The 24,500-nt window shown below is 43.8% G+C and overlaps 1 protein-coding gene and 1 pseudogene across 1 annotated transcript; both read right to left on the bottom strand.

The window, feature by feature from the left end:
- Positions 1-269: 269 nt before the first annotated feature.
- On the bottom strand, positions 270-5,086 carry sirt2 (sirtuin 2 (silent mating type information regulation 2, homolog) 2 (S. cerevisiae)). The gene is made up of 16 exons (XM_055879877.1): positions 4,886-5,086; positions 4,649-4,695; positions 4,249-4,300; positions 4,056-4,163; positions 3,701-3,742; positions 3,419-3,525; positions 3,236-3,292; positions 3,052-3,120; positions 2,825-2,954; positions 2,590-2,649; positions 2,381-2,436; positions 2,139-2,215; positions 1,920-1,971; positions 1,749-1,816; positions 1,574-1,640; positions 270-1,393 (listed from the first exon to the last, which is right to left on the bottom strand). Exons 1-16 carry the CDS (start codon positions 4,899-4,901, stop codon positions 1,073-1,075), a joined length of 1,329 nt encoding a protein of 442 aa, XP_055735852.1. The 5' UTR covers positions 4,902-5,086; the 3' UTR covers positions 270-1,072.
- Positions 5,087-12,784: 7,698 nt separating this feature from the next.
- On the bottom strand, positions 12,785-16,698 carry LOC129821689 (distal membrane-arm assembly complex protein 2-like; annotated as a pseudogene).
- Positions 16,699-24,500: the final 7,802 nt, after the last annotated feature.

The raw sequence follows: 24,500 nt of genomic DNA, 5'->3' as shown, positions 1-24,500 counted from the left end.
GGATTCACAGACACTGCCATTTAAAAGCTGAGTCAGGGAAGTGGTGTGAGTGTGGTGGGTGAGATGGTGTGAGATGGTGAATAAAAAATGGGATTCTAAGTGTAAGTGTACAACAGTATTGTTCAAATAATGGGTACAATACACTCTACATATAAACAAACCATGCACCCTGTCACAGACAACATCAATTGTACCAATCAACATCAGTTGCACCAGCTGTGTTTGAGCTCAATGGTTAAATGTACTGTATGTGTATGAAAAATACCAAATTCAGCGGGAGACTGACACTTTATTTTGTGTTTTTACTTGTATCAAACGCAACCTTTTAGAAAGCATCGAGTTGCATTTGGTCAACACCAGAGATGTACTGCGACATCATCTCACACCACTGTGGTAACTTCCTGCTGCATCATTTGTGCTGAAATAGAAACCGTCCTACACCAACAGCTACAGGAAGTAGAGAAACTAAATGTCACAGGTACGCTTAATAGATTAAAACATTGTTAAAAATAATTATATTCAAACAATTGATAGAAACAAGCAGCACAGAAAGCAATGTCATGAAAAACAAATCCATAATTATAATTGATTATAAATAGTAAGTCATAAAATGCTATATTATACTTTTTCCCCCATTTTATTTACAGTAGTTATGTCACTGCATCAGCAGATGAATCAGATATTCATGATCTTTGTTACCCTGCCATGCCCTCTATACTTTGTCATTTCAGTCTAAAATCATCCACTATATGACTCAACAGAGCTAGTTGGCATGCTGACAGCTCAGTGTCTGTAGGTCTCTCCCTCAGAAGGAGAAGTATGATCATTCTAGTGTGTATTGCTATAAACTCCATCTGTGGGAACTGTCAAAAGACAGACCAATACACACAGTAGGAGTCAGGAGGTGGGTTTATGTCAAACAGAGGTTGGAGAGGAGAGAGAAGTTAGTAAAGTGCAAACTAAAGGGAGAAAATCCAAAACAGACAGTAGAGCACAGTCCAGGTTAATGTATGGAACTCTGCTTCCAGACTGAAGCCAATTGATGGGTTGGAGCCGGCCGGTCTCTCATTAGTTATTCTACCTCCGCCTTCCCTGACTCCGCCTTCTCAGACTCCGCCTTCTCAGACTCCGCCTTCCCTGACTCCGCCTTCCCTGACTCCGCCTTCCCTGACTCCGCCTTCCCTGACTCCGCCTTCCCTGACTCCGCCTTCCCTGACTCCGCCTTCCCTGACTCCGCCTTCCCTGACTCCGCCTTCCCTGACTCCGCCTTCCCTGACTCCGCCTTCCCTGACTCCGCCTTCCCTGCAGCTCCAGAGCTCTGATTTGTCTGTTTCTCTTCGGCTTTGCTGTTAATCTTCTCATGCTCCCGTTTCACCATCTCTTCCAGCTCCACCTTGGAGAAAGAGAGATAATGGAGAGAGGGAGTGTGAGAATGGTGAGCGAAAAAGAGGAAAAAAAAAAACTACTTTAAGATTTCAAGAACTTTCATCGAATTCAACCATCTCTGTCTCACTCTTATCATGAATGGGTCCATAGAATATGGGTATTTACTAAGCATGTACAGTATATTTACCTTCCATCCCAGTAGCTCAGCAAGTGCCAAGCATCCATCATCACATGTACTAATATGAGCCACATCCCTGAGAGAGACAAATCATAACCAATTAATATTCATCAGCAAAACTTCCAACACCATCTCCACCATCATCATTATCACTGTAGTTCAAGTGAAAGTGATAGCTTCTCGCCTGTATGCTTTCGCTGAGTCAAAGTCCATCCCTCCGCCAATGCCAATCATCCCTAATAGAGGATCTGCCTACAGGGAGACGCAGACAGACAGATATACACATTAAAATACAGAGGTGGATAGAGGAAGGAAAGTCTAATGCAAATCCAGAGGGACAGGACAGAGGACTTACACCGCCTGCTTTCTCCAGGTTAATGAGTAGTCTGGGGCAGCTGTTTGAAACCCTGCAAACACAAACATATATTCCATCACACACCATTTATGAGCTTGTTGATGCTTGAGTACATGGTTGAAGAGGACAAATGTTGAAACGCAACACTATACCAATATAGTAGTCTATCAGATAACATTATAATCATGGTTCTGTGAAGAGTCAGACAGAAAGACTCACCTGCCAACCAGAGCAGCAAAGGGCTGAACCTGCAGGGAGGTCCCCATTATAATCAGCAGATCACAGCGAGGAAAGTCCTGGAGGAGAAAAGAAACAGGAGACGACGGTAACAGGAACCAGTACTGTGCCTTTAATTATGGTTCATCACTTCATTAAGGGTGTACACACTCAAATCTGCACATTCATGGAAAAGACAGAGGCACCTAAGTAGTCTATCAAGTCAACACCCAGACCACACTCACCACGGTCATTGAGGTGAAGAACCTCTTCGGTAGATTCTCACCAAAGAAAACAATATCTGAAAATGGAGAACAAGGAGAAATCAAGTATTTTACAAAGAAAGTGTAATAAACAGGTATGAACTTTGAACTATAAGGAACTGAAAAGGGAGAGAGCATATTCAAGTAAGGAGGGATAAGAAGTAAAAGTAAATGACAAGGCAGTCACTCACCTGGTTTCACCAGATTGCTGCACTTGTCACATTTGGGGATGTCATCCGAGAAGATTTTCTCTGCGGGTCAGAGGTAAACAAGATTAGAATGCAACACTTATTTTAATAGCACGAACACCTCCTTTTAAGTGACAACTTAATTAGTATATCCATGTAAATGAGTGTCTGCCTAGGTGGTATAACAGCGTTTTGTTAAACCACCCCAGTTAGATATTACCGTACCAAATACACTAACCTTTCATCCAGTCCAAGTCGTACTCTTTGCGGCACATAAAGCTGACACAGTGTGAGGTGTAGAAGGTGCCGTGGGCTTCAATCAGGTCCTCTCCCTCCAGTCCTGCTACACGTTCCAGGGTGTCAATATTCTGCACAGGCAGAAATGGACGACCCCAATAACACTTCAATACAGGCTGTAGGTGACTAAGTCAGACACAGAACAAAGGATATGAAAGAATACCGAACCTGTGAGTAGCAGCGTTTGAGTAGCCCCTTGTCCTTCAGCAATTTGATGAAGTAGTGACATACTGTGGGCTTAACATACAACAACAATGCTGTTAGTGATACCTAAAAATACACAGGCACCTACTGCACAATTCAGGAAATTAAGTTAAGAAAATGAAAGGCCAGAAAATAAGCTAGATCCTACCTTAAATTGTCCTGGGTACAGCTCCCTGGCCAGGGCAAAGAAGGGCTCAGGGTGTTTCTGATATAGAAAGAGGTAAATCTTGAGTGGTGATAGCAGCAAAGAACAAAATAATCTGTGCAGATCGTTAGTGTAGCAAGCTAATTACTTTCTTAAGCCAAAAGAATCCAACAGAATGTTTCAGACCTTAAAGTAGTCTATCTGGAAGATAGCCTCAGGGTATGGCAAGCTGTACTTCTGCAGGTTAGCATAGAGCCCCGTGTCTGGGGAGCGGAAGTCAGGGATCCCAGCCGCTGAGGGGGACAGAGGGGCAGTGTCATCATCACAAAAGCGGTGGGTACATTATACACACAATTTAGAGGGAAATCTATTTGTATTTGGGCTAAGTGTCTTATTTGTCCACAAAACAGGCCTAGACTAATTATGTTATGTTCAGCCCACAGTTATGGAAGAGGGGGAGTTACTCACATGTAGAGATCCCTGCCCCCACCATACAGATTATGTTTTTGCCTGTGGAGGATAGAGGAGCAGAGAGAATCCTTTAACTTCCTGGATTGTACCGCTTGTTAACCAATGAAGCAGTATCACATAGTCAGGCAGTTGTAGTAACATACTTAAATATTGGTATGTTGTTCAGCAAATTATATGGCCTCAGGCTAGACAGATGATGTTATTCCTAATACAGTCTATTTTCTTGTGTTGACTAATGGCACATGTACACTAGACCTAGATGCTGACAGATGCACTGTTTGCTGGGCTACATAATCATCAACCCCTAAATGAAATGTGTACACACTGGGTTAGAAATTAATAATATACTCACATTTGCCACTTTGTATGTAACTGGCCACCCCCTCAAGAGTCAGCTCATCCAAAACCTTCTCTCCAGATATGCCCAAGGTTTTAGAGAAGAGATTGCGCAGGAAATCCACTGTACGAAATAAACAAATAATTATTCTGATGAAAATATGAGACTTTGGTGTTGACAGCAAAACCTTGAGGTTTTTGACACCTACTTTCTGTGTCCCCTGATGCCTCGCCGTCGTCACTGCTATCGTCTGACTGCTCCTAGCAGAAATCAAGAGGAAATTCAGTGTAAACATGGAAACATTAGTTTGATCAAGAACATTACAATATAATCCTTGCTTGGTTTTATGCACATCATAAGAAGCTATACATTGTATTGCATGCCAATACAGTGTCGGTGTGTCAACATGTCAATGGATGCAGAATACACAGTCTACGATTGGTGACAAGTCATGACAGGTTCTCTACTAACCGTGTGCCTGACAAACTAGTCGTGACAACTAGCTACTAGCTAGTTATTGGCTAACGTTAGCCAGCCAGGTATCCATCCATAGGGCAAGGCATGCACACACACTGACAATTCCTAACCACAGATGTAGTATTTCTTACCTCTGGTTCAGGGGTGTTGTCCTCGACCTCTTCTCTGTTAGAAGATTCTGGAAAATACGAAACAAATCCATGTCATGTTACTATTTACAAGTAGCTAACCACAATGCTGAACGCTTTAGTTGACTAGCTTTACCTAGGCAGCTAGCTAGCAATGTAGCTAGCTACATTAACTAGCTGGCTGGCTCCACTTAATTTTCAAGCAACGGCTAGTCCAAGATGAAAAAAGGTATACAGTACCTGGTACATCAGACATTTATTCGTCTAGACTAATCCTACACAGATGTGTATGCTATTGTGTGTGTTGCTCCCGTATGTTTAACTTAACTTGCTAAATATGCAAGTTGATTCGTACAGTTGCGATATGATTGTTGTTGTCCGTCGCGAATTAATTCCGTGTTGCTAACTTCCGCATAAGAACTATTCCAACAAGAAACAAGCACATGCGCACGCGTTGCCCTACTTTTGCAGATCGCGGTTGGATTTATATATTAGCCGAGCTGTTTTGTATCGTGCAAGTAAAACACAATCGGTTACATTGTCATCATTTAGCAAAGATAAGCAAATAATATCACTGAGATGACTCAATATGGTTATATGTACATGCAGAAGTAGTTTAAGCATGAGCTCATGACAGCATTTTTTTGTTACAGTATGATTGCAAAGGTATATCATGTAGTTAATACACAATTACCTCAATCTACAAAATATGTTCATCCCTCTGTTTACCTCTTGAATGGTTATTCCTATTATTCAACCGCACCTTTAAGGTCTCCTCTCCACTCTCCAGTCTCAAAGGATTATAGGATTTACATCCCTCACTTATAGTTAATAAGATTCACACACGTTTTAAAATGCTAACCATAACATCTGTCCATTTGGTTTTCTGTGTCTGCTCTATAAATGTCTGTATTGATCCAGATGTACAACACGAAGCATACTTTACAAATAAATATTGAATTGCGTCACCAATACAATGTATAATAATAATCCGTACCATCATCATATATACAGTACCACACCTACTCATTCCAGGGTTTTTCTTTATTTTTACTATGTTCTACATTGTAGAACAGTGAAGATATCAAAACTATTAAATAACACATATAGAATCATGTAGTAATCAAAAAAGTGTTTAACAAATCAAATTATATTTGAGATTCTTCAAAGTAGCCACACTTTACCTTGATGACAGCTTTGCACACTCTTGGAATTCTCTCAACCAGATTCACGAGGTAGTCACCTGGAATGCATTTCAATTAAGGTGTGCCTTAAAAGTTCATTAGTGTAATTTCTTTCCTTCTTAACGAGTTTGAGCCAGTCAGTTGTGTTGTGACAAGGTAGGGTTGGTATACACAAGATAGCCCTATTTGGTAAAAGACCAAGTCCATATTATGCCAAGAACAGCTCAAATAAGCAAAGAGAAATGACAGTCCATTAATACTTTAAGATATGAAGTTCAGTCAATACAGAACATTTCTAAAACATTGAACGTTTCTTCAAGTGCAGTCGCAAAAACCATCAAGTGCTGTGATGAAACTGGCTCTCACCAGGACCGCCACAGGAAAGGAAGACCCAGAGTTATCTCTGCTGCAGAGGATAAGTTCATTGGAGTTACCAGCCTCAGAAATTACATCCCAAATGCTTCCCAGAGGAGAATGCGTGAATCAGGCCTTCATGGTCAAATTGCTGCAAAGAAACCACTACTAAAAGACACCAATAAGAAGAGACTTGCTTGGGCCAAGAAACATGAGCAATGGACATTAGACCGGTGGAAATCTGTCCTTTGGTCTGATGAGTCCAAATTTGAGATTTTTGGTTCCAACAGCTGTGTCTTTGTGAGACACAGAGTAGGTGAACGGATGATCAATGCATGTGTGGTTCCCACCGTGAAGCTTGGAGGTGTGATGGTGCTTTGCTGATGACATGTCTGTGATTTATTTAGAATTCAAGGCACACTTAATCAGCATGGCTACAACAGCATTCTGCAACGATACGCCATCCCATCTGGTTTGTGCTTTTTGGGACTATCACTTGCATTCCAGGTAATTTTGATAGCTTAAGGAGGACAATGATGCTCAACAAATAAGTAAAACACTTATCTGTACATTTTGATTTTTTTCATCAGTGAGGTTCTACATCACAAACTAAATTGGCATCCCTCCCAGCCTGTTTGTCTGTGTGAGTGTTAGTTAAAGAGACAGAAAGAGAGTGAATACGATCAGACTGCTTGTATATGTTGTAACTTTAATGTGTTACGGAGTTAATGTTTAAGTTAATTCATTGAGCTGTATCTAAAGATATTTCTTTACAGTTATTTACATATGTAATTGTATTGGTTAGTATTGAATTACGCTTTTGACTGCAAGTTCCAGAATGCCTTGCGACAGGAAGTAGTGAGTGAACGCGCTAGTTAAGTGCAATTAACAGGTGATTTTTGGCTCCTTTGCGCTAGCAGCTTGCTGGCATTGCTCTGTAGAATCTAAAGTTGTTAAATGTAACGTGATCAAGAATTATTACTAAAAAAAGCTTTCATATCAAACCCGACGTCCCGAGTCATTACTTTGAAGATAGTTATTCTATATTTTGGTGCCGAAACCCGGGATATGACCTGCGACGAAGAAGCGGCTGAAATGGCTGAGGAGGAACGTCGGCATGAAACCGAAAGAATGAGACGAAAGCGGGGTACCATTTGAGGTGCCACAACACGGATTTTGAATCAGATTGACGTGGAAATATCCCAGTCGAATCCGGATACTGATCACTTGAGTACATTGTTGGAATTGCTGTCAGCTAAGGGGGACAGTTTGTTTGAACTTGATGGTTGAATTGAACAGTTAACGCCATTGGACGGATTGGAGGCAGAGATTGCATGCACGGAGGATTACAAAGAGCGCGTTATCATGCTGAAGAGCCGTGCACAACGAGTGATAAAGAAAAAACAGGATCTCAATCCACTAGCAGCACGGGTGAGTGACGCTAACTCCAACAGATCACAGAGACAATCAGTAAGGCTACCAAAGTTGATTATTGAGAAATTCTATGGAGATGTCAGTATGTGGCAGGAGTTTTGGAGTCAGTATGAGACTGCTATTCACAACAATGATTTACTGTGTAATAAAGAGAAGTTTACCTATCTGAAAACATATCTCACTGGACCAGCTGCAAAGGCAGTAGCAGGACTGATGTTAACAGACAGCAACTATGATGATGCAATCGCTTTGTTTAAGAGCAGATTTGGAATGAAAGATCTTGTGATTAGTGCTCATATGTCAAAGCTGTTGAATCTCACCCCTGTGAAGAAATCCTCTGATCTAAATGCATTGAGGCAGCTATATGATGAATGTGAAATTCAGATTAGGAGCCTGGAATCACTGGGTGTAGTGTCAGAAACCTATGGAAGCCTACTATGCCCAATCTTACTGCAGATGATTCCAGAGGACATAGCTCTTGACTATAGTCGTCAGAGGGGAGTAGATGATGAATGGAAAGTGCCTGAGATTATCAGTTTCCTACAGAAGGAGGTTCAGAGCAGGGAGAGAGCGCTACAAATGACAAGATCATGCAACCAACAGAAAGAGAGCAAACCATGGAACAAGTCATGCTTCTCCAATGAAATGAAAACAAAAAGACCCAACATGCCCTCTGCTGCAGCACTGCATACAGCCAGCCAGAAGGAACAAAACTGTCTATTCTGTGACAGTGCAGACCACAAATCAGAAAACTGCCCTGACCACAATATTGCTGCACGCAAAGAGAAACTAAAGAAAATGGGAAGATGCTTTGTATATTTAGGACAGAGACACATAGCAAAATTCTGTAAGGTCAAAGATGTGTCATGTGCAACATGTGGAAGCAGACATCACATTGCTGTGTGTACCGGTAAGAGAAGTGAGGTGCAACCCCCTACTGTTTCTGCAGATGCTGTTGTTTCCTCAGTTATTCCCCATTCAGTGAAGATGAAACCAGATGGTCAGAACACTGTGTTGCTACAAATGGCAAAGGCATGGGTAGAAGGCCCATCGGGCAGGAAGATAGCTCGTTGCTTACTAGATGGAGGCAGTCAGAGAAGCTTCATACATGAAAACCTTGTGAAGGGCTTGAAGCTACCAGTAATCAGACAAGAGGCACTCACTCTTCACACGTTTGGCTCCTCTGCCCCAGCAACGTCCCAACGCAACACAGCGAAAGTCATCTTGGAGAATGTCTGGGACAAACAGCAGAGAATAGAGGTAGAGGCAATTGAAACCCCACAAGTGTGCACAGCTGTGATGAAGGTTCCTGGTGAACAGATTCAACATGAGCTCAATAGAAAGGGACTGCAGCTCGCAGACTTTCCAGGAGATGACAATGATCCTGAACTCTCTGTCCTGATAGGAGCAGACTACTACTGGCAGATAGTATCAGGCAGAGTGGAGCGACTGACGGAGACCCTGGTTGCTTTAGAGAGCACCTTTGGATGGTTGGTGCAGGGACCCGTGTTAATGTCAAGTGTCGCCGAGGCAACTTGCATGTTCATCCCACTTGATGAAGACACACTAGTCTCCAAACAACTGCATGCATTCTGGGAGCTTGAGTCTCTGGGTATTATAAGCGAGAAAACACAGAACCCAGAGGAAACCGAGGCTCTACAGAGGTTTGAGGAAACAACCACCTTCAAAGATGGTCGATACCACGTGGAGTTGCCATGGAAACGAGAAATGCCAGAACTCAAAGACAACTATAGAATCGCCAAGAAACGGTTTGAAGGTCTGAAGAAAAGACTGAAGAAGGATGTGACGTTGTACAGCAGATACAATGAAGTGGTAGAGGACTACTTACAACAGGATATGGCAGAGGACGTGCCCAAGGACAACGCATCAAGTGCAGACAACGTAAAATACTACTTACCTCACCATGCAGTACTGCGAGAAGATAAGGTGACAACAAAACTGAGAGTGGTGTTTGATGCCTCGTCCCATGAAGATGGCTGTTCATCCCTCAATGACTGTCTACTCACAGGACCGAACCTGAATCCGAATCTGCTCAGCGTTCTGATAAAGTTCAGACTACATGAGATCGCATTCATGGCAGACATCAAGAAAGCTTTCCTGCAGATATTCCTAGCAGAGAGAGACTGAGACGCCGTGAGATTTCTATGGCTCACAGGCCCACCAAGGGGAGAAAATGAAGAGGAGCTGCGTGTGCTGAGGATGTAGAGTGGTATTTGGAGCTTCCCCAAGTCCATTTTTGCTGGCAACTACAATCAGGAAGCACCTGAAACAATATGAAACAGAACAACCAGAAGTTGTAGAGATACTGAGAGAGTCACTCTATGTAGATGATTTCATTGCAAGTTCACGCAATGTTGAAGAGGCTTACCTTGTGACAACAACTGCAAAGCGAATGCTGTCGATTGCAGGCATGGACCTCTGCAAGTGGATGACCAATTCTCCTGAATTGAAAACAAAATGGGAGGAGAGTACGACAACTGAGCACCCATTGACGCTAGAAACACAAGGATTAGTGCTGAAGGTTTTAGGTTTAGTATGGAGACCGGAAACAGATGACTTTGTTTGACCTCAGGCCGCTACTGAGCATTCTAAAGGAAAACACAAAGAGAAGTGTTCTACAGTCGTCTGCACGTATCTTCGACCCTCTTGGTTTCTTAACTCCCTTCACCATCAGGGTCAAGTGCATGTTCCAGGAAATGTGAGAGAGGGGACTCAGCTGGGACGAAGAATTACCACCTGATCTGACACGAGAATGGCAACAGTGGTATTCAGAACTACCCCAGTTACACCAGCTCACCATACCAAGGTGGTACAGAACAAACATGCGGCCACAGAATAGCCACACTCTGAAACTACACGTGTTCTGTGATGCAAGTGAAAGGGCTTACAGTGCAGTAGCTTACTTGCAAGGTGAATCACAAGGCAGGGAAACAACAAGTCTAGTCGCATCCAAGTCCAGGGTAGCCCCACTCAAGAAAATGACGCTACCACGCCTGGAGCTCATGGGAGCTGTGATTGGATCGAGACTCGCAAACAACTTGATAACCACACTGAAATTGGAAGAAAAACAGATCCAAATGTGGACAGACTCGATGATCGTGCTGCATTGGATTTGCAGCTCAGCTCAGAAATGGAAACAGTTTGTTGCGGAAACAGTTTGTTGCAAACAGAGTGACGGAGATTCAGTCCTTGACCAATCCAGAGTCATGGTCACATATTGAAGGGAAAACTAATCCAGCTGACCTCCCTACAAGAGGACAAACAGTTCGATACTTGACACAGAGCGAGCTATGGTGGAATGGACCCAGAATTCTGACATCACCCAATCAGTCCGAAGAGACTGATGATAACAAAGTTCCGGAAGAGGTAAATACAGAACTCAAGTCCAGTTGCTGTACAACTCGCAGCAAACACAGACATCACTGAACCTGTGTTGGAGCTTGAAAGGTACAGCAAACAGAAAAGAGTGTTCATAGTCACCGCCTGGATAAAGAGATTCATAGCCAATGCTCGTACAACCATAAAGATGCAAGGTGAACTGACTGCTGACGAACTGTTCGATGCAGAAAAGTACTGGATTAAGGAAACACAACAACAGAGTTCTGGAGCAAGAGACACTCTAGTACAAATCAGAGAGCGATACTGGATCTTGCGTGCTAGGCAGCTAGTCAAGAGCACAGTGGCAAGATGTATAGTGTGCAAAAGATTCAAGGCAAGAGCCGGACAGCAGGTCACTGCGCCTTTACCAAAAGACAGAATAACTGAATCGCCACCATTTGAAGTCACAGGTGTGGATTTTGCAGGACCGCTCTATGTGAAAGAAAATGGGTCTGTGAAGAAGTCATACATTGCACTGTTCACTTGCGCTGTAACCAGAGCAGTGCATTTGGAACTGGTCTCAGATCGGTCAACAGAGAAATTCCTGTTAGCTCTAAAAAGATTCATCTCAAGGAGAGGATTATGCAAGGTAATCTACTCAGACAATGCAAAAACGTTCAAGAGAGCTGATCAGGACTTGAAAGAGCTGTGGAAGGCAATCGAAGAACCCCAACTTTTGGCTTTCTTCTCAGAAAGGGGCATCACCTGGAGGTTCATCGCCGAGCGAGCAGCCTGGTGGGGTGGATTCTGGGAAGGACTTGTCAGGTCAGTGAAAACATGCCTGCGAAAGGTTCTTGGGAGAGCTTCACTCAACTTTGAAGAGATGTGCACAGTCCTGACAGAGGTTGAAGCAATTCTAAATTCTAGGCCTCTGACCTTCGTGCACAATGAAGTGGATGAACCACAACCCCTGACCCCAGCACACTTCCTGGTGGGTAAACGACTAACCTCTTTGCCTCCAAAGCCATTTCCAGCTGACACTCAGCACCCAACGCTAAACAAGGAGGACATGACACGCAGATGGAAGTACAGGCATAGACTTGTGACCAGCTGCAGTTGGCGAAGAGACTACTTGCTGGATCTAAAGTCAGCACACCGCTGTGATACACCACAGCCCACCCCACTGAAAGCGGGTGACGTTGTACTCATAGGAGAAGATAACACACCCAGACAAACCTGGAAACTAGGAAAGATTGAGGAACTGTTTCCAGGCCGAGATGGCCTAGTTAGATCATGTTCAGTTCGTATTGCTTCAGGGACTTTGTTGAGGAGACCTATTCAGTTGATATACTGCCTAGAGATCTAGATGAACACAGTTGTTCATCGGGGGGGGGAGGATGTTGTAACTTTAATGTGTTAGAGTTAATGTTTAAGTTAATTCATTGAGCTGTATCTAAAGATATTTCTTTACAGTTATTTACATATGTAATTGTATTGGTTAGTATTGAATTACGCTTTTGACTGCAAGTTCCAGAATGCCTTGCGACAGGAAGTAGTGAGTGAACGCGCTAGTTAAGTGCAATTAACAGGTGATTTTTGGCTCCTTAGCGCTAGTAGCTTGCTGGCATTGCTCTGTAGAATCTAAAGTTGTTAAATGTAACGTGATCAAGAATTATTACTAAAAGAAGCTTTCATATCAAACCCGACGTCCCGAGTCATTACTTTGAAGATAGTTATTCTATAGTATGTGCATTTGTCACCATGCCCAAATTTAATTGTGCCTCTCCACTTCTCTAGTCTGTCTTTGAGGTCCTGACTTTATCTGTGTCTAGGCCTCTATCCGTGTCCGGGAGTCTGTCTGTGTGGGGCTGTAGGTCAGGCTGTGGTCGTACACAACAGCAGTAACATGGCAGTGAGGAAGCATCTCCTCCAGCAGGATGGCGACCAGCCCAGGGTTCTGGAGCCTGGGGAGGGAGGACACATCCAGCCACCGCAGACCCCTGATACAAACCTTCCTTCTCTTCCTCTTGTGTATCAATTAATGAAGTTAAGGAGTCCATTGACCCCTATATATACATATGCTAATATATCTTAGGCAACTGCCATGAGGAGGTGCATGGACATTTGAGTGATTTTGTCTCTTTCTCAATGAATCTTCCCTTGATTCCTTGTGTCCTCTCTCCTCACCTTCTTCTCAAAACACATGGGAGGAGAAGGTCCAAAGAGAGGGACCTTGTATTTTTTTCCTACAATACATTTTAAGGACAAAGCAAGTGGGTGAGTGTACCTCAGCTTCTGCAGTGTGGCCAGGCCCCCCACAGAGATTCAGGGACAGTTGGAAACGTCCAGCTCCTCCAGTGTGTCCTGGGAGATATGGAGGCGGGACAGGAACCAGTCATCCACCACAGCGCAGCCACTCACAGAGAGAGTAAGCAGCCCCAGCTGTATATATGTGTGAGAGAGAGAGAGGTTACGTTTTACAGCACAGAGCAGTGGTTCACAAACTTTTCCATTCCGGGGATCACCAACTCACTGCCGAAAGCTTGAGGACCACCATCCGCGGGAGTCATCATGCGGTCAAATTTAGAGTACATTTTATCAGTGAATGTAACAGAATAAAGGCCTATTATACTTTTTAGAATCAATTTTCATTGTGAAAAGTAATGTAACATTTCGTATAATACCATTAATACTCCCAACTGTTATTTCTTGTTTTTTTAAAACCTGTGGGAAAACAGGTTGAATACCACTGGCATAGAGTACAGTAGTGGCCAAAAGTTTTGAGAATAACACAAATATTAACTTCCACAAAGTTTTCTGCTTCAGTGTCTTTAGATATTTTTGTCAGATGTTACTATGGAATACTGAAGTATAATTACAAGCATTTCATAAGTGTCAAAGGCTTTTATTGACAATTATATGAAGTTGATGCAAAGAGTCATTTGCAGTGTTGACCCTTCTTTTTCAAGACCTCTGCAATCCGCCCTGGCATGCTGTCAATAAACTTCTGGGCCACATCCTGACTGATGGCAGCCCATTCTTGCATAATCAATGCTTGGAGTTTTTCAGAATTTATGGATTTTTGTTTGTCCATCCACCTCTTGAGGATTGACCACAAGTTCTCAATGGGATTAAGGTCTGGGAAGTTTATTGGCCATGGACCCAAAATATTGATGTTTTGTTCCCCCGAGCCACTTAGTTATCACTTTTGCCTTATGGCAAGGTGCTCCATCATGCTGGAAATGGCATTGTTTGTCACCAAACTGTTCCTGGATGGTTGGGCGAAGTTGCTCTCGGAGGATGTGTTGGTACCATTCTTTATTCATGGCTGTGTTCTTAGGCAAAATTGTGAGTGAGCCCACTCCCTTGGCTGAGAAGCAACCCCACACATGAATGGTCTCAGGATGCTTTACTGTTGGCATGACACAGGACTGATGGTAGCGCTCACCTTGTCTTCTCCGGACAAGCTTTTTTTCTGGGTGCCCCAAACAATCGTAAAGGGGATTCATCAGAGAAAATGACTTTACCCCAGTCCTCAGCAGTCCAATCCCTGTACCTTTTGCAGAATATCAGTCTGTCCCTGATGTTTTTCCTGGAGAGAAGTGGCTTCTTTGCTGCCCTTCTTGACAACAGGCCATCCTCCAAAATCTTCGCCTCACTGTGCCTGCAGATGCACTCACACCTGCCTGCTGCCATTCCTGAGCTAGCTCTGTACTGGTTGTGCCCCGATCCCGCAGCTAAATCAACTTTAGGAGACGGTCCTGGCGCTTGCTGGACTTTCTTGGCCGACCTGAAGCCTTCTTCACAACAATTGAACCGCTCTCCTTGAAGTTCTTGATGATCCGATAAATGGTTGATTTAGGTGCAATCTTACTGGCAGCAATATCCTTGCCCGTGAAGCCCTTTATGTGCAAAGCAATGATGACGGCACGTGTTTCCTTGCAGGCAACCATGGTTGACAGAGGAAGAACAATGATTCCAAGCACCACCCTCCTTTTGAAGCTTCCAGTCTGTTTATCGAACTCAATCAGCATGACAGAGTCATCTCCAGCCTTGTCCTCGTCAACACTCACACCTGTGTTAACTAGAGAATCACTGACATGATGTCAGCTGGTCCTTTTGTGGCAGGGCTGAAATGCAGTGGCCATGTTTTTTAGGGATTCAGTTAATTTGCATGGCGAAGAGGGCCTTTGCAATTAATTACAATTCATCTGATCACTCTTCATAACATTCTGGAGTATATGCAAATTGCCATCATACAAACTGAGGCAGCAGACTTTATGAAAATTAATATTTGTGTCATTCTCAACTTTTGGCCACGACTGTACATAAATAAAAATGCATATAAACCAAAATGCAAAGTTACCCATGAATATTTATGAAGGGTAACTTGCTTATTGATCCTGCATTGTAAAATAAATACAAATCCCCACCCCCCCAGACATGAGTAAAGTGGTATATACCCAGGTTTTCCAGGCCTGTGTAGTTAATGAGTGTGTTGCTGACATCCACTTCCTCTATGGCGCTGTCCCGGCGGTTCATGATATCCCAGTTGAACTTCCCTCCTCTGTCTGATCGGAACCACTCTGACTGTCATGCAAACTTGGAGGGACAACAGACTAGTCATCACTAACAACAAGTGAGCGACACAGTGATCAGCAAATAGAACAACAACAAAAAACATCCAAATGCACGACAAAAAAAGCACACTAATACTCACCAACAGGTCAAAAAGGGGGCATGAACAGGCAGTTATGGGCAGCCCAAAATGGCATAACAGTTACCTGAATCCTCCCTTGAGGCTAAGGATGTAATAAGCAGCTGCAACGTTGTCCACATAGTTCTGCTGGGTGTAACCATAGAAACAGTGAGGGTAAAGAAACAGGGGTTGGGCTGAGGGCAATGTTTATGGAGTTGGGACAGTCAGTTCCACTTCGCTCCCTACACATTCGCCTTAGCCCTAACCCTTCATTGCATGCAGATCTAAAGGGTCTGGATAGAAAAAGCAGCGTTGGAGCGTCCACCATTTTGCTCACCAACGCCTTACAGATTGTGCATTGAAGGGTAATGCGCAAGGGGGAGGGATAGGGAACGATTTGGGACCGGAAGATAACACACATTAATCTTAGACCATGGCGTGCTGATAGAAATGCATGTAGCTAGAATAATCTGTGTGTTTTCCTGTTACACATACAAATTCTTCTGACGTAGACCTCGGTTCTTGAACCAGAAGTTCCAGCTGAGGAGAGTCTCGATGTCATGGAAATGCTGGCTCAGGAAGAGGAGGAGCCTGGCTTGTAGTGAGGGCGGAGCCACAGGGATAGAGCTCGCGTAACGCGATGTGGCGACCAAGAGGGTCACCTGACTACAGCTTCGCCGCATCAACTGACAGACAGATACAAAGGACATGGACAGTGAGAAAGAAGAGAGACAAATGCACAATGCAAAGGAGAGGGAATCTACTAGGCATGTTGATATGCTGTAACCATAAACCCAAGAGTGGTGAGAGGAGTGCTTTAGTTTGCACCTCCACTCTCATCCGTGTGTGATGTCGCATTATTTGGATTTGGACTTCATAGATCAGTTCCTGTTCCCGTTCCTGGAGGGCCGCACGTGTGTGTAGAGTTTTGCACTCCAAAAATGTTTTGTTGTTGATTTGATTAGCTAGTTACTTTTCAGCTCTCAACGGCCCACCCTGCTCTAGTGTGGAGGACCAATCATATCACTCGATCCCCAAAAGTATATGATTAGACATCACATCTATTTTATTGATCATCTTGAAAAATGTGACAGGTAGGACCTTTCTAGACGTCCACCACTAATTTGTCTGTGACACTATAAAACAACATTTGAGCAGGCAGAGGTGAGAAGACCATTTCACTGGGGTCATAGCTACGTGCTATGTGCGAGGAAAGTCTAACAAAAAGTCTCACAAAAAGTGCAACTGGTGATTTCACCAAATTATACGTTGTACATCCCTTGCCTTCAAGAAGCTATTGTAATTTGACACCAAGGTATGTCGTGATTTAGGCCTTTCCATAATAAATGAGGCCTGATGCGCCATCATCACAGATATTGTTGTTGTTGAATCATTCTCTTTGGCAATAGCACTAGACATTCTGTGAATCTGTTTAGTCTCTGCCCTCTCCTCTCAATGTCTCCTACCTAGACCACAGCCCAAATAACTTGAAGAATGACAGTAAGGTAAGCTATTTTTAACCGTCTGAGAGAAGGTCAGTCCCTCTAGATTCATTTTAGGATATGGAAATTGGTGGATCGGTTAATCATTCTGTAGTGCAGGACTGTAGGTGTGTTGAGTGAATGATTTTAGAAAGTATGACTGGGGAATACAGGCAACATGAAGAATTGAGAGTTGCAGTAACTGAAAGAGACTGATATAATAGCCTAAGTAAGAATGTAAAAGGGAGGCAACATCTCCCCTGTCTCATTCCAATCCATTTATTCCACAATCCCATTCTCCCAATGGCTTCTCTCCATCTCCCATCCTCCCCATTTCCACATACGTTGCCAGCATAGGAGAAAAACACGTCTGACAGATGAGGGGACGGCTCGATACATGGAAGAAACACTAACATCCCCTTCGTCTCTCCTCCTCTCTTCTCCCAGGGTCCACTGGGGCAGCTCCGGACCAACAGACGGCTCTCCCCTGTTGTCACTGGCAACTAGCAAATAAGATCAGCCTCGCTGGTGATTTACTCAGGTGTTGATTATAGAGGGAGAGAGATGGGAGGTGGAGGGATAGCGGTAACAGTTTACTATGGTGGGTGTACTTAAGGCATTCATAACACCTTTATGAAACCACGATCCCTTCATGAATGTTGTAGTATCATTCACAACAACCTTCATACTCAAAACCCCTTATGAATGTTGTTGAATAAAGAGTCGTGAAGGTTGTCATGAATGATACAGCAACACCCATAAAGGTGTTATGACTGGTTTCATGAGTGTGTAATGTGTACCCCCCTATAAAGTAAAGTGTTACCCAGAAGACTGTTAGAAAAGCATCAAATTCATTGAGAGACAAGGCAGTGTCAGTTGCACGTGATCTAAAGCCCATCATGGAGGATAAAGTGTGAATGGATTTCTAATCAGTGAATTGATGAATAGATGGGTGGGTTGTTGGAATTGAACTACTGTGGCAGATGGACCAGGAGGAGGTGGTATAGAGAGTATAGACTTCGGGGAGTAGCCTAGTCTCTGTGAATGTCTGGACATGTCTACAGACTATTGGGAGACGGTGCAAATTCAAATCTGGACCTTGAAACCAGTTTCACTGCTTTTTTCCCCCATTCTTCCCCTAATATGCGATTGATATAGAGCTGGGACACCAAGGTGTGTGCAATTCATAATCAGGTAGAACAGAAAACCATAAGTAGTCCTGACCTCATAGGGTACAACCCCCCCCCCCCCCGGTGTATGTATCCTATACTCAGTCAGCATTGCATCTTGATACACAGAACATGGATTTCATGGCTAATTGAGGTTAGACAGTAGTTCTCCTCATAGATTATGCATGTGTGAACTACACATTGACACGTCCAGGTTACTTACTAGTCTCCAAAGCACTGGAGCATGTCTTCAATGTATTTTATTTACTGTTTATTCTGTGTTTTTGTTTATGTATGCATTTGTATGTTTTTTATAGTATCCTTTTTAAAATGTGGACTGTGGGATTGCAGAGATGACAGTTGTTAATGAATGTGTTATTCACTCACACCTCGAGTGCATACTTGTTATTTCTTCATTGCCCAAGAAAATTCTGCACCAAATGTCCAACGAGAAATTGTGTCATACAGTGCTTAATAGAGTTTGTAGATCAAATGTCACAGAAATCATTATTGGAAACATGAGAGTGCCATTCTCTGAATGCCTACTCAAAGGTTTCAAAAAGATCCACTGATCCAATTAGTGTAAAGCGGGCTGGAAAAAGCTGTGATCGTTGTGCCTCTCTTTCCAGCCCCAGGAAAGGGGGAGCAGAATGGGTATGAGTGGTGGATTGTGCCACTGCCTGCCTGGGAAGGAAGTCTATGGCTTCATAATGGCGGCCTGTGAGGTGTGTTGTTTTAAACCTCCCATAAGGTCACAGGGAGGCTGTAAATCTAAATCACAGCTTGAAAGATTGACAGCATGCGTGCCGCAATAGTAGTTCAGTCATGTGCATCCAGTTACCTCCTTCCATTGGAGGACAGAGAGTACCGACTGGCCACGTAGGGGGATAGGATGCACACTGTACGTGATACAGTACACACACACTCACACTCACACTCACACACACACAAACAATATGTCTGGTTGTTTCTCAGTGTGTTGGATGTTATTGATGCTGTTATTGAATGTCATGCAATCTATGCGTAGTGGGTGCGGAGTCAGGCGCAGGAAGCAGAGGGTAAAGAACAATGTTTTATTCCGGCGCAGGGGATATGGTCACGCCAAAACACCAGGCGCAAATAACAAGACCGGCCCAAAACCAGGACCCAACCAGTCCGGAGGGAAAACAAAGGAAATCGCACAACCACAAACATGAACAGAGGAAAAATAAGCCCGCACAAAGAGCAGGCGGCGGGCATTACCGGCTTAAATAGCCCAACTAAAACCTAAACAAGAAACAGGTGTAACCAATAAGACAAAAACAACAGAAAATGGAAAAAGGGATCGGTGGCAGCTAGTAGAACGGTGACGACGACCGCCGAGCACCGCCCGAACAGGAAGAGGAGCCACCTTCGGTGGGAGTCGTGACATTGAAGCTTCCCATCATTAGCCCTGACAAATTGAAAACCCTAGTCATTGGCGACTCCATTACCCACAGTATTAGACTTAAAACGAATCATCCAGAGATCATACACTGTTTACCAGGGGGCAGGGCTACCGACGTTAAGGCTAATCTGAAGATGGTGCTGGCTAAAGCTAAAACTGGCGAGTGTAGAGAGTATAGAGATATTGTTATCCACGTCGGCACCAACGATGTTAGGATGAAACAGTCAGAGGTCACCAAGTGCAACATAGCTTCAGCGTGTAAATTAGCTAGAAAGATGTGTTGGCATCGAGTAATTTTCTCTGGCCCCCTCCCAGTTAGGGGGAGTGATGAGCTTTACAGCAGAGTCTCACAACTCAATCGCTGGTTGAAAACGTTTTTCTGCCCCTCCCAAAATATAGAATTTGTAGATATTTGGCCCTCTTTCTGGGACTCACCCACAAACAGGACCAAGCCTGGCCTGTTGAGGAGTGACTAACTCCATCCTAGCTGGAGGGGTGCTCTCATCTAATCTACCAACATAGACAGGGCTCTAACTCCTCTAGCTCCACAATGAAATAGGGTGCAGGCCAGGCAGCAGGCTGTTAGCCAGCTTAGTGGAGTCTGCCACTAGCACAGTCAGTGTAGTCAGCTCAGCTATCCCCATTGAGACCGTGTCTGCGCCTCGACCTAGGTTGGGCAAAACTAAACATGGCAGTGTTCGCCTTAGCAATCTCACTAGAATAAAGACCTCCTCCATTCCTGCCATTATTGAAAGAGATCGTGATACCTCACATCTCAAAATAGGGTTACTTAATGTTAGATCCCTCACTTCAAAGTCAGTTATAGTCAATGAACTAATCACTGATCATAATCTTGATGTGATTGGCCTGACTGAAACATGGCTTAAGCCTGATGAATTTACTGTGTTAAATGAGGCCTCACCTCCTGGTTACACTAGTGACCATATCCCCCGTGTATCCCAGAAAGGCGGAGGTGTTGCTAACATTTAGGATAGCAAATTTCAATTTACAAAAAAAAAACCTATGTTTTCGTCTTTTGAGCTTCTAGTCATGAAATCTATGCAGCCTACTCAATCACTTTTTTATAGCTACTGTTTACAGGCCTCCTGGGCCATATACAGCATCCCTCACTGAGTTCCCTGAATTCCTATCGGACCTTGTAGTCATAGCAGATAATATTCTAATTTTGGGTGATTTTAATATTCACATGGAAAAGTCCACAGACCCACTCCAAAAGGCTTTCGGAGCCATCATCGACTCAGTGGGTTTTGTCCAACATGTCTCTGGACCTACTCACTGTCACAGTCATACTCTGGACCTGGTTTTGTCCCATGAAATAAATGTTGTGGATTTTAAAGTTTTTCCTCATAATCCTATTGGACCACCATTTTATTACGTTTGTAATTGCAACAAATAATCTGCTCAGACCACAACCAAGGAGCATCAAAAGTCGTGCTATAAATTCTCAGACAACCCAAAGATTCCTTGATGCCCTTCCAGACTCCCTCTGCCTACCCAAGGACATCAGAGGACAAAAATCAGTTAACCGCCTAACTGAGGAACTAAATTTAACCTTGCGCAATACCTTAGATGCAGTTGCACCCCTAAAAACTAAAAAACATTTGTCATAAGAAACTAGCTCCCTGGTATACAGAAAATCCCCGAGCTCTGAAGCAAGCTTCCAGAAAATTGGAACGGAAATGGCGCCACACCAAACTGGAAGTCTTCCGACTAGCTTGGAAAGAAAGTACCGTGCCGTATCGAAGAGCCCTCACTGCTGCTCGATCATCCTATTTTTCCAACTTAATTGAGGAAAATAAGAACAATCCGAAATATATTTTTGATACTGACGCAAAGCTAACTAAAAAGCAGCATTCCCCAAGGGAGGATGGCTTTCACTTCAGCAGTAATAAATTCATGAACTTCTTTGAGGAAAAGATCATGATCATTAGAAAGCAAATTACGGACTCCTCTTTAAATCTGCGTATTCCTCCAAAGCTCAGTTGTCCTGAGTCTGCACAACTCTGCCAGGACCTAGGATCAAGAGAGACACTCAAGTGTTTTAGTACTATATCTCTTGACACAATATTGAAACTAATCATGGCCTCTAAACCTTCAAGCTGCATACTGGACCCTATTCCAACTAAACTAATGAAAGAGCTGCTTCCTGTGCTTGGCCCTCCTATGTTGAACATAATAAATGGCTCTCTATCCACCGGATGTGTACCAAACTCACTAAAAGTGGCAGTAATAAAGCCTCTCTTGAAAAAGCCAAACCTTGACCTAGAAAATATAAAAAACTATCGGCCTATATCGAATCTTCCATTCCTCTCAAAAATAAATAAAAAGCTGTTGCGCAGCAACTCACTGCCTTTCTGAAGACAAACAATGTATACGAAATGCTTCAGTCTGGTTTTAGACCCCATCATAGCACTGAGACTGCATTTGTGAAGGTGGTAAATTACCTTTTAATGACGTCAGACCAAGGCTCTGCATCTGTCCTTGTGCTCCTAGACCTTAGTGCTGCTTTTGATACCATAGATCACCACATTCTTTTGGAGAGATTGGAAACCCAAATTGGTCTACACGGACAAGTTATGGCCTGGTTTAGATCTTATCTGTCGGAAAGATATCCGTTTGTCTCTGTGAATGGTTTGTCCTCTGACAAATCAACTGTACATTTCGGTGTTCCTCAAGGTTCCGTTTTAGGACCACTATTGTTTTCACTATATATTTTACCTCTTGAGGATGTCATTCGAAAACATAATGTTAACTTTCACTGCTATGCGGATGACACACAGCTGTACATTTCAATGAGACATGGTGAAACCCCAAAATTGCCCTCGCTAGAAGCCTGTGTTTCAGAGATAAGAAAGTGGATGGCTGCAAACTTTCTACTTTTAAACTAAGACAAAACAGAGATGCTTGTTCTAGGTCCCAAGAAACAAAGATATCTTCTGTTGAATCGAACAATTAATCTTGATGGTTGTACAGTCGTCTCAAATAAAACTGTGAAGTACCTCGGCGTTACTCTGGACCCTGATCCCTCTTTTGACGAACATATCAAGATTGTTTCAAGGACAGATTTTTTCCATCTACGTAACATTGCAAAAATCTGAAACTTTCTGTCCAAAAATGATGCAGAAAAATGTATCCATGCTTTTGTTACTTCTAGGTTAGACTACTGCAATGCTCTACTTTCCGGCTACCCAGATAAAGCACTAAATAAACTTCAATTAGTGATAAACACGGCTGCTAGAATCTTGACTAGAACCAAAGAATTTGATCATGTTATTCCAGTGCTAGCCTTTCTACACTGGCTTCCTGTTAAGGCTAGGGCTGATTTCAAAGTTTTACTGCTAACCTAGCATTACATGGGCTTGCTCCTAACCATCTTTCAGATTTGATCCTGCCGTACATACCTACACGTACGCTACGGTCACAAGACGCAGGCCTCCTTACTGTCCCTAGAATTTCTAAGCAAACAGCTGGAGGCAGGGCTTTCTCCTATGGAGCTCCATTTTCATGGAATGGTCTGCCTATCCATGTGAGAGACGCAGACTCGGTCTCGACCTTTAAGTCTCTATTGAAGACTCATCTCTTCAGTAGGTCCTATGATTGAGTCTAGTCTGGCCTAGGAGTGTGAAGGTGAACGGAAAGGCACTGGAGCAACGAACCGCCCTTGCTGTCTCTGCCTGGCCGGTTCCCCTCTCTACACTGGGATTCTCTGCCTCTAACTCTATTACAGGGGCTGAGTCACTGGCTTACTGGTGCTCTTCCATGCCCGTCCCTAGGAGGGGTGCGTTACTTGAGTGGCTTGAGTCACTGACGTGATCTTCCTGTCTGGGTTGGCGCCCCCCCCCTCGAGTTTGTGCCGTGGGGGAGATCTTCGTGGGCTATACTCGGCCTTGTCTCAGGATAGTAAGTTTGTGGTTGAAGATATCCCTCTAGTGGTATGGGGGCTGTGCTTTGGCAAAGTGGGTTATATCCTGCCTGTTAGGCCCTGTCCGGGGGATCGTCGGACGGGGCCACAGTGTCTCCCGACCCCTCCTGTCTCAGCCTCCAGTATTTATGCTGCAATAGTTTGTGTGTCGGGAGGCTTGGGTCAGTCTGTTATATCTGGAGTATTTTTCCTGTCTTATTCGGTATCCAGTGTGAATTTAAGTATTTACTCCCTCTCTCTCTCTCTCTCTCTCTCTCTCTCTCTCTCTCTCTCTCTCTCTCTCTCTCTCTCTCTCTCTCTCTCTCTCTCTCTCTCTCTCTCTCTCTCTCTCTCTTTCTCTCTCTTTCTCTCTTTCTCTCTTTCTCTCTTTCTCTCTCTCTCTCAGGACCTGAGCCCTATGACCATGGCTCAGGACTACATGGTCTGATGACTCCTTGCTGTCCCCAGTCCACCTGGCCGTGCTTCTGCTCCAGTTTGAACTGTTCTGCCTGCGGCTATGAAACCCTGACCTGTTCACCGGACGTGCTACCTGTCCCAGACCTGCTGTTCTCAACTCTCTAGAGACATCAGGAGCGGTAGAGATACTCTTAATGATCGGCTATGAAAAGCCAACTGACATTTACTCCTAAGGTGCTGACTTGTTGCACCCTCGACAACTACTGTGATAATTATTATTTGACCATGCTGGTCATTTATGAACATTTGAACATCTTGGCCATGTTCTGTTATAATCTCCACCCGGCACAGCCAGAAGAGGACTGGCCACCCCTCATAGCCTGGTTCCTCTCTAGGTTTCTTCCTAGGTTTTGGCCTTTCTAGGGAGTTT

The sequence above is a fragment of the Salvelinus fontinalis genome, chromosome 24 (assembly GCF_029448725.1).
Source record: "Salvelinus fontinalis isolate EN_2023a chromosome 24, ASM2944872v1, whole genome shotgun sequence".
Classification (NCBI taxonomy): Eukaryota; Metazoa; Chordata; class Actinopteri; order Salmoniformes; family Salmonidae; genus Salvelinus; species Salvelinus fontinalis.
This window is presented reverse-complemented; position numbering and strand designations above follow the sequence as displayed.